Raw genomic sequence first — 11,188 nt, 5'->3', positions numbered from 1 at the left:
TCTTCAAGAGTCTTTTGGAAATATGAAGACTTTAGAAGCTCAAAGGTTGAGGACGATGACTCACAACAAAATCAGAGAAGTGGTGATTAATAGTTGAAGACCAACTACTCCACTATATAAATTCCCTTATCAATAAATACACATATGAAATTTCAAGAAATTTCTACATGGTATAACTTATACAAACTAAATTTCAAAATCTGAAAACTAGTTGTCATGAACAGTACCAGACAGCATAGGAGTTTAAACAAATCTTGTTGGTTCTTTCAGAAGAGAAATTGCGTTCTGGCACTTGTCACCAGTAATCTCCATAGGAACAAGTTCCATTCCTAAAATGATGGAACCTCCTCACGTCTCTAACAATGATCTCCCTATCTACTATCTTTGAGATGAACTTAGTGGCAACATGGCAGTCATTACATACTCTTAAGGTTCTTGGCAACTCTAATTGTAGTTCCGGGATGGGTGTTAAGAATACCAAAAGTTATTGCCATTTTCTCACTGTGTCCACATGGTAAAGTTTCTTTCTCCTCTTCATCAACGTTGTGAAGCACACAAGAATTATCAAGCACATACCCCTCCTTTCTCATCCTCTTTGATAGGGTTTCAAGAAATCCATGGAGCTGCTCACTTTGTGAGTGTGATACATCCCCAACCAAAAACTTGTGAACCTCATCACCAAACTCGAACCAACTACATCCAGTTCTTTTCTTACTCCCATTTCCTGCATCAATTTACGGATCTTGTTGTGAAACGTGTAGCAATTGCTGATGAATTGTATGGAATGATCAAAAGAAGAAAAATAGAAATCGACACAGAGATTTAACGTGGTTCAGTGATGTGCCTACATCTATAAGGAGCAAGCGGTGCAAATTCACTATCAATCAATTAGGGTTACATAATGTGGATTTATATTGACCCTAGCTGTATGGACATATTTTAAAAGCAAATTACAAAATTACCCTCCGCTATGCTACGCTCCAGCATCTGCCTGCTTTCAGTGTATGAGCCATATACTTCAACAATCTCCACCTTGGCGAATATCCACCCCTTAGGAGAAAATAAAGCATATCCTGAAACTCCAACTGGGGCAATAGGTTGGGACGTCTCCCATCTAGTACCTGGAGACATTAATCAAGTCCAAGCAATGCTTGAACTTATCTGTGGTAAGAGGCTTTGTCAACATGTCTGCTGTATTCTCAGAAGTGTGAACTTTCTCAAGTAAAAGTTCACTAGAAGAAACCAATTTCCTGATCCTGTGAAACCTCACATCAATATGCTTGGTTCTCGCATGATACACCTGGTTCTTTTCCAAGTAAATGGCACTCTGACTATCACAATGCAAATGAACTCCACCTTGCTAAATACCTAGCTCCTTGACCAACCCTATAAGCCACAAAGCTTCCTTAGCAGCCTCAGGCACTGCCATATACTCTAACTCAGTAGTAGATAGTGCAACTAGAGACTAAATCATGGCCTCCAACAAATAGGCCCACCCACAAGAGTGAATACATAACTTGTGGTAGGCCTCCTATCATCCAAGTCCCCTGCATAGTCTGCATCCACATATCCGACAACTAAATGATCACCCTGTTGTCTACCAAACATGATGCCATTGTTTGTAGTACCCCTCAAGTATTTGAAAATCCACTTGAGTGCATCCCAATGATGTCGTCCCGGATTTGATAGAAAATTTCTCACCACACTGACAGCTTATGCCAAATCTGGTCTTGTACAAACCATAGCATACATCAAACACCTTACTGCACTGGCATATGGAACCTTTGACATGTCTTGAACTTCATCATCTGTTTTCGGGCACTGAGCAGTAGACAATTTGAAATGATTTGCCAAAGGTGTACTTACTGGTTTTGCAGTACCCATGCTGAACCTATCCAACACCTTCTCAACATAGTTATGTTGAGATAGCCATAATTTCCTAGAAGTTCTGTCCCTGTGAATCTCCATCCCAAGAATCTTCTTGGCTGCACCCAAATCCTTCATGTCAATTTTTTTGCTCAACAAAGTCTTTAACTTGTTGACATCACTCATACTCTTAACAACAATCAGCATATCATCCACATAAAGTAACAGAAAAATAGATGAATCATCATCAAGGCTCTTCATATAAACACAACAATCATACTCACATCGCTTGTAGCCAATCCGGATCATATAGGAGTCAAACTGCTTGTACCATTGCCTCAAAGACTGTTTTAGCCCATAAAGTGATTTTCTTAATTTATAGACCAAGCATTCCTATCCAGACTGACTTAACCCTTATGGCTATACCATGTAAATCTGCTCCTCTAAATCATTATGAAGAAAAGCTATCTTTACATCCATTTGCTCCAACTGCATATCAAAATGTGCTACCAAACCCAACACTGCCCTGATGGAAGTGTGTCTGACCACAGGAAAGAAGATCTCATCATACTCAACCCATTTTCTCTGTGAGTAGCCCTTTGCTACTAGACAAGCCCTGAACTTTTCTCCCTCTTTTCCTGATACTGTTTCTTTCTTCTTATACACCTATTTGCACCCTATCACTCTCTTCCTCTCTAGAAGCTCCACCAACTCCCATGTCTACTTCTTATGCAGAGACTCCATCTCTTCCACCATAGCGCCCATCAATCTACTTTTCTCTTAGCTGTGTACCGCCTCCCGAAAAGTAGTAGGATCCTGATTGAGAAGAAATATTGCATGTTTTAGTTATTTAAAACCAATGTATTTTAAATTCTGCGTGACACTATTATTGGTTTTAGATGAAAAAATGGTTAATAAGCATAAATACGAGTTGTGATTTTTAATTGATTGATATCATGTTTATACTTAATTTTATAGTCTATTTTTGATAATCTATTTTTCTTTTAATTTATTTTTGAGTGTTATTTCTTTTTTCTTATTTCCAGCTTAAATAAAATTCAAATGGGATCCGGTTGGAACTTTTTACCAAAAGTGCATATTAATTGAGAGGAATGAAGAGAAGGAAGGAAGTAGTGTACTTGGCAGTTGAAAAAAAGACACAAAATGAAGATGTCTTTTCGGTGGTGACTTTCTTACCTTGATTGTTCATAAACACATGCGATGAAGAAAATGGTTTGCGGTGGACAAATACATGCAAAGTCAAAGTCTAAAAAGGGGGCTGAAACCAAGTAGAGGCATGTTGAAAAGAAAAACAAGTAAAGGACATGGAGGTGGGTGATATGGATGTATACGGCAAAAGTGAAAAGAGAAAAAAGAAAAAGAAAAGAAGAAGTTGGGATTGAATTTTTGGTGGAGTGTGAACATAAGGCTTGAGGCAGCTTCTTGTTGTTTGGCTTGACATTTATGTGAAGGTCAAATATTTGATGTCGGCTAAAGTGGACTTGATTGTAAGTGCTTAATCCTCCAGTGCTAAAAATGTCTTGACTTGGATTGGTGAGAGTTGTACGAGAAAAGAAAAAAAGGTGGAAGGAAAAGTCGGTGCTGGGATTTTATTAAATCCTTTTGCTTGGAATTAACTGAAGGATTTTTTTTTTTTTTTTCTGGGAGGTGTAGGAACGTAAAGTTGGATTTTAGAGAAAGTAAGGAGTCGGTGGAAGGATTGTTTTTGGCTAAGTCGGTGAGGTCTTTGGAGGTCTGGAGGTTTTTTTTTTTTTTTTTTTTTTTTTTTTTTTTTTCAGTTGAGAGAAGATGTGGGGGGGTTTCGCTTCATCCAGATTTATTTGAGTGGAGACATCGGGTTGGTTCAGGCGTAGAATAGAGGAGCAGCTGGGTTCATTTCAATTTTCTGCAGTTCAACAACGGCGTGGATTTTATTCTCTCGACGTTGACTGGGTTCCAAATTTTATTATTTCTAAATTGTTGCCTAGTATTTCTTGTGTTTTATTTTAGTTTTCTAATGGAGAATATTTATGTGATTTCTATAGTTCTTGTAATGAATATGTTTGGCTAAATTTTCACACTAAGGTTAGAGGTGAAGTTTAATGATTTAAATATTATTTTCAGATCCACATAAAATTTATTTTGTGAGCTTGATCGATTGAAGGATTTTATTATTGGTTATTTTGATTATCTATATATTTATCTTGAGTCATTGTGATTTCTGGATACAGTGAATGCTTGAGGAATCCCTGTGATATTCAAATAGATTTGTGAATGTTTTAATCATCAATCGTTCACTCTCAATCATTAGCGACTACTTTTCTTGATCTTAAATGCTAAATCTTCCAATTAAACAGAATTATTATTCTAGTTTAATTGAAGTAAATCGATCGAAAACAATATCATAAATTATTAGACGGATCCTCGAAACCTTAATCTTTCTCCATATCAATTCATTTTATCATTTTAGTTTGATTTAGTTATTTTACAAATCTTCATCTCAGTAATTTTATTTTACATTCAATTGCACGTTTCTTTTAGTAATTTCATTTCACTGTTTGAATTTATTTTCTTTATCACAAAAGTCAATCCCTGTGTATTCGATCCTATAAGATACTAAAACACCTGTATACTTGCAGGTAAAACTGCACTAAATTTTTGGTTCATTAATTTGAGTCAAAGTTTAGACGTAAAGTTTAATGAAAAGTAGTAGGATCCCCGCTACTAGTAATGAGTGCATAAGAAACCAGATCCTTAAAGCCATAATTGGAAGGTGGCCTGACAGTGCGTATGGGCCTGTTTGTGGCTATATTGTGATGTTGTTGATCTCCTGAGCTAGAACTCTCTGCATTTTGAACATTGTTTTCTCCGCCCTAGTTTTCTAGCTTCACTTGCACCACATATTCATTGGTTCTGCAATTTTCTAGCACCTATTTCTCTTCATCTTGAGTACATTGTAACATAGATTTTTCATAAAAAACCACATCTCTACTGATCACCACCTTGTTTGCCTTTGGATCCTAAAGCTTGAAGCCTTTCACCCCTTTCTGATACCCCAGAAAGATACACTGTATAGAACTCATATCAAGCTTCGATCTCTTCTCACTAGAAACATGCACGTAGGCTGGACATGCGAACATTCTCAAACCAGCGTAGTCAACTGCACTGCCTGTCCACACCTCCTCTGCTACTTTTCCATCTAGTGCTGCCCTTGATAATCTGTTAATCAAGAAACATGCCATATTCACTACTTCTATCCATAAGTTCTTTGCAAGCCTCGCATTCAACCTGAGACGCCAAGCTCTCTCAGCTATTGTTCTGTTCATTCTTTCAGCCACACTGTTCTGCTCTGGTGTCTTGCGTACTATGAAGTGTCTCTCAATCCCATGCTGCTCACACAACTCCGTGAACTTTGAATCTATGTACTCAGTATGTCGCTCCGTTACACTAAACTCCGGCATATGTCTACTTTTAGTGTATGAGCCATATACTTCAACAGATCTCCATTGCCTTTTCCCAGTGTTCAACAGAAGAGTAGATATTGGACAGTAGAACATAGTGGCTATCTAAATCATCACCTTTGTTTTTTTCTTCAACTTTTTGCATGGAGTGTAACAGGTGGAGTGCATTTTCATGGCATCCACAATTGACATAGCTAGTGATCATCGTGTTCCAAGACACGATATCTCTTACTTCCATGCTATCAAATAAATATTTTGAGATTTCTATGTTCCCCATCCTGGAGTACATGTCCATAAGTGCATTCTGCACATACCTATCCTTCTCCAAACCCCTCTTTATTACATACCCATGCATACCTTCCTTGTCAGAGAACAGATCACATCAAACACAAGCTGGCAGCACTCTTGACATTGTCGTGCCATTTGGATAAATTCCATCAAGTGCTTCCATTTGAAAGAAGAGGCTCAAGGCCTCCTCATCATACTCATTTTGTGCATAGCCAGTGATCATAGCATTAAAAACTGGAATACCCACTTTGAGATACCATCAAAAACTCTGCAACCACTTTCAACTTGTCAACAATTGCAATACATGTCAACCAAAGCACTACCCACAAAAGAATTCTCAGGTAAATTAGTATTCTTCAAGACATAAGCATGAATTTCCTTGCCTCTATCTAACATTTCCAAATGAGAGTAGGCAGGAAGTACACTTGCAAAGGTGACCCCATCAGGTTTAATTTCGTCAAGAACCATGAGACGTAAGAAAAATAATGCTTCTAGAAAATGACTCTTTTGAGTGAAAGTACTTACCATGGTGTTCCATGAAATCATATCACGGTCCTTAAATAACTCAAATAAAGCTCGCGAATCGGCAACCCTTCCTATTTTAGCATACATTGCCAAGAAAGCATTGTTGGTAAACGTTCTCCAATTACCTGTTCTCAAACTATATGCATGCACTTGCTAACCAAGCTGTAAACCATCGTGCCTAGGAAAATTTGGACAAGCTAGCGCCACTATAAAAAAGGACAAAATTTTCGGCATTGGATATGCGCCAGTAACTGTCCCAAAAAATGCCGCTAATTAATTCGCGGCATTTTTCAACCTGCGTAACCGTCAGCCGTTACTGGAGGGTCGCTATTTCCCATGTTTCGACGTTTGCACAATCTCCGGTATTGATAAATCTCATTAGCGGTGTTTGTATACATATTAGTGGCATTTCGTGAAACGCCGCCATAGTATCCACATTAACAGTGTTTCTCAAATCGTCGCCATGTTATTGTTGTCATTCCCTGGCATATACTAGCGGTGTTACCATAAACGCCACTGCTACTACATTGCCGACGCATAATATAAATTGGCGACATTTATTTAAATGCCACTAATAGTACATTGGCGGCGGCATATTAAATTTTTTCAGGGTATTTTTCTGACCGCCGCCGCTTTTTAAAATAGCAGCGTTACGATAAATGCTGCTACTAATAATTTTCCGATGCATCATATAAATTGGTGGCATTTATTTAAATGTCACTAATAGTATATTGGTGGCGGCACCTTAAATAATTTAATGACGTTTATCTAAACGTTGCCAATGACCTAATTTAACGGCGATTAACTAAATGCCGCCACTAGTACGATGCCGACTCATCATACAATTTGGCGGCATTTATTTAAATGCCACTAATAGTATTTTGACAAATTTATTAACGGCATTTATCTAAACGACGATATTTTTTAAAATAGCGGCATTAATATAAACGTCGCCACATTATGTTGCCAGCACATCATACAAATTAGCAGCTTTTATTTAAATGTCACTAATGGTACATTGGCGACACCTTGAATTTATTAACGGCGTTTATCTAAACGTCACCATGAGTTTTTTTTTCTGCATGCAGCTTATTGTAAACACTGCCACTAATTTATTGCCAGCATATTTTTTTAAATTAACAACATTAATATAAACACTGCAATAAATATATTGCTGGCGCATTGCATTAATTAACGGTATTTACTAACGCACCAATAATATGATACCCCACAATAAAAAAATATAATATATCAATTAATAATAAATATGAAATAATGGGTCATTATTCATATAATAAAAAAAATTACAAATCAAAGCACATTAAAGTTCTTCATGAATAATTCTTCGTCTTCACATTGTGTTTGTCATTAGCTTTAAGACTATTTCTTTCATGGGTTCTTCTTCTTCACATTTATTCAATAGTTTTTTGGAAAATGTTATGCAATCTTTGAGCCTGGAAAAGATTAAAAAAAAATTTATACTAAATTAATAAAGAGTAACCATAAATCAATAGCTGAAACTTCTAATCGATAACCAAAAAAGTTATGCAATCGTTGAGCTTGCAAAATGTTTCTTTGGGTCATATTCAATATCATACAATCCTCAAGCTGGAGAGCTTCTAATCTAGTAGCTGAAAGCATAATAGTCCAGATTCAAACAATGGGTAAGTTTAAAATGATCTGCTCGTTTATAAATCATACTCAAAATACCAAAAAACAGAGTATTCCTTGGGCACGACATCTAAAAAATGATCTACACGGAATCTGAAAAATGTAAATCTTGTTAAGTACATAGAATTAGATCCTTTTTAACAATATCCCATGCCATCATGAAGAAACTTGCAATAAAACCATCTGGACCCGGGCTACTGTCTGCTGGTATCGACCATAAAGCTTCCTTCACCTCCTTCAAAGAAGGCTCAGCACATAACCTCTCATTTTTGGTCATGGAAACAATCGGCTCAAGTAATTCCAAGTCAACCGACTCACTCCTCACAATTGACACCGTAAGAAGCTCCTAGAAAAATCGTACAGCCCCATCTTGTACTGCTTCCGAAGACTCTAACAAAGTACCGTCTGCCAACCTCATTTTTTCAATACGCTTACTTTTCTTTTTTAACCGCATTGTAGCTTGAAAGAATTTAGTATTAGAATCACCCTCTGCCATCCATTTAATCCAGGACTTTTGGCACGCCAAAATCTCCTCCCTATGAACCCATTGTATATGCTCTTGTTTACACTACAACAATTCATTTTCAACTTGCCCCGAGTAATTATTTGTTACTTCAATTTCCAATTCAATAATACGATCTTCCAACCTTTTAAGTTCATCCTCTACTCGACCAAAAGTGTCTTTATTCCAATTCCGTAGAGCACCTTTAAGCCATTTTAATTTCCTACTAATCCATACTATAGCACATCAATTAATACTAGAGTTCCACACTTCCTGCACAAGAGGAATAAACCCCTCATGCGAACCCCACATATGAACGAATTTGAAAGGCTGAATCATACCCTCCCGTTCTCAATTAATCTTCACCAACATCGGTGCGTGGTCAGATGAAGACCGCGGCAAATAAGACACCTGTATATCACCAAATAAATTAAAAAATTGCAAGTTTACCAGCACACGATCCAATCTTGCCCATATTCTTCTACCTCCTAACATTCCGTTGCACCACGATAATTTGTTACCATTACAAGGGAGATCCATTAACACATAATCATGAATACAATCATTAAATTCTCTTTTTGCACGAGAAGCCTGTAAAAGTCCACCCACCTTTTCATTATCACAACGAATAATATTAAAATCTCCCCCAACAAACCAAGGACTACCACCATAATTTTGCCCTCTCAAAAAATCCCAAAGCTCCACTCTCTTAGCCCGAAAACAGCTCGCTAAACAAACTTAACCAGAATCCGAGAGTTTCCTTTGACAAACCACCCACTAATTGCTTGATCTAGGGCTGAAAACCTAAGGTTCGGCGTCGGTTTCGGTGGCAAACCGACACCCACCGACACCTTAAATCTCCAAACATCTTGACCGAAACCGATCGACAGGGAAGAAGAGAACCAGCCGGAGTTTGATCGGTCGGCATCGATCGGTTCGACCGTTTGGGGATCGGTTTCCCCTTTCCTTTAGTGTAGCGGGACTTCAACGGTCAGGGAGGAGGAGGTGGTGGCTCATGCCCGCGTGCGAGGTTGTGGTCTCACCAATTACAATAGAGAAGAGAGTTTGAGAGAGAGAGAGAGAGAGAGAGAGCAAAGGTCAGGTGATGGCGAACTGGTGAAGGAAGAAAAGAGAATAAGGGGGGTGTATCATCTGGCTAACCTTAGACTAAACGGCGCCATTTGGTGAGACCAAACGGCGCCGTTGCATTTATTTTTTTGTATCATGCATCATCGAAACGACGTCGTTTCACTTAAGTGAAGTAAAACGGCGTCGTTTCATTTACACAGATTTGAAAAAAATAAGAGATATATGATGTCGGCCGGTTCAGCGGTTTTTCCCTAGTCGAACCGCGAACCGAACTGGCCGACATCGGTTTAGCTTAAATCCTACCGCCGACCGACCGGTTCTTTGACGGTTTCTGCAGGTTCCCTACTCCGGCGGCCAGTCTCGATTTTCTATACAGCCCTAGCTTGATCCAACATCACTATGAGTTCAAATTCAAACTCATCCTCCCAAAAAATCCAAGTTTTACCTCCTACCCCTGCATTATTAATAAATGACGGCAACTTCATCCATCTTGCCCATCGACTGCATTTATTCGAATGTACAAATGGTTCTAAAATGGCCACCACTGAAGAGGGAATTTTATTCAAAATACGCCGAAGCCTACTTTTCGATGAAAGAATTCCTATAATATTCCAAGTAAGCATATGCATCAAAACTATATAAATTTTTTTGAGAGAGTACGCCACTCAAGCACCACTATAGATTTCTCTTTTCTAACCCCCTTCAATTTTTTCAAAGGTACTTGCATATCAGGTTCAGATTCAAAACATTTTCCCGCCAATTCATTCAGCCCATCCTCAGAATCCCTATCAGAAACTGCTCTGTTCAATACATCCTCCTTCTCCATGGCGTCCCCATCCACAAAGAATTCTCGATCACCCACCTCACCTAACTAGAACTCCAGCGCCTCATCCACCAAACGAAGTGAGCTTCTTGGTTCTAATTGCACATTCATTTCCTGATTCTCCTCATCAGACTCTTGCTCTGTTAATTCAAACCAGTTCCCTCCCTGTTGTTGTTGCTGATTTTTCCGAAGTACAACTTCCTGTATCATCTCGCCACTAGTGAGATCACCTCCAGTTCTAGGCTGAAACTCTCCATCTTCAACACACAATGTAGGTGATATTTCTTCACTTTGAATATCCAAACATTTATCATATATTTCACCCCCATGTGTCATGAACCACACTTTCGGTGTATCCACAACACTTCCTTCTTTACGCACACGGATTGATTCAAGGATAACATCACGTCTAGCTTTCGATGGTTCCCCCACCTCCTTATCAACCCCAGAATTATTACTCCCCCTATTACCCACCATTTTCCACATGTTCTTTCCAGAATTTTTCTTACCCTCATCAAATGTAACAATCTGTTTATCCTTTCTATCAAGCACTGGACATTCACGCCTCAAACATTTCGCCTCCAGATGCCCCTGCTTTTTACAAAAAGCACAGAACTGCGGAAGAGATTCATATATTACCTCCTAGTACCGACTGGTTAGGAAACATCCACTTCTACACATATTCGTGCAGCCTCTAGCGGAGTCACACACGCCGTGGCATTATCTCGCTTCAAATACCGACCAAAGTCATTCCTAATACTCCGCAAAATCGATTCTTGGAAAAAATTAGGAGGCAATCTCGGTAGCGTAAGCCAAACAGGAACCCATGGTGAATCGACTTCTTCCTTAAAATTAGGAGCCCAATGAGACACTCGAAACGGCTCCCCATGGATCTCAGAATTCCCTCTTGCCATCACACTAATAAAATCCTCTTCTTTCGCCATCCAAACCAGCACATTCCGC

General features: G+C 38.6%; 1 protein-coding gene and 1 pseudogene across 1 annotated transcript; both read right to left on the bottom strand.

Annotated features, from left to right (window-relative positions):
- Nucleotides 1–416: 416 nt before the first annotated feature.
- LOC122278493 (pentatricopeptide repeat-containing protein At4g14050, mitochondrial-like) lies at nucleotides 417–2,175 on the bottom strand. The gene is made up of 5 exons (XM_043088674.1): nucleotides 1,741–2,175; nucleotides 1,518–1,590; nucleotides 1,369–1,422; nucleotides 963–1,121; nucleotides 417–724 (listed from the first exon to the last, which is right to left on the bottom strand). Exons 1-5 carry the CDS (start codon nucleotides 2,173–2,175, stop codon nucleotides 417–419), a joined length of 1,029 nt encoding a protein of 342 aa, XP_042944608.1.
- Nucleotides 2,176–5,358: 3,183 nt separating this feature from the next.
- Nucleotides 5,359–10,228, bottom strand: LOC122278492 (annotated as a pseudogene).
- Nucleotides 10,229–11,188: the final 960 nt, after the last annotated feature.

Source organism: Carya illinoinensis, chromosome 10 (genome assembly GCF_018687715.1).
Source record: "Carya illinoinensis cultivar Pawnee chromosome 10, C.illinoinensisPawnee_v1, whole genome shotgun sequence".
Classification (NCBI taxonomy): domain Eukaryota; kingdom Viridiplantae; phylum Streptophyta; class Magnoliopsida; order Fagales; family Juglandaceae; genus Carya; species Carya illinoinensis.
Note: the sequence above shows the minus strand (reverse complement) of the source record. Positions and strands in the feature narration are given on the sequence as shown.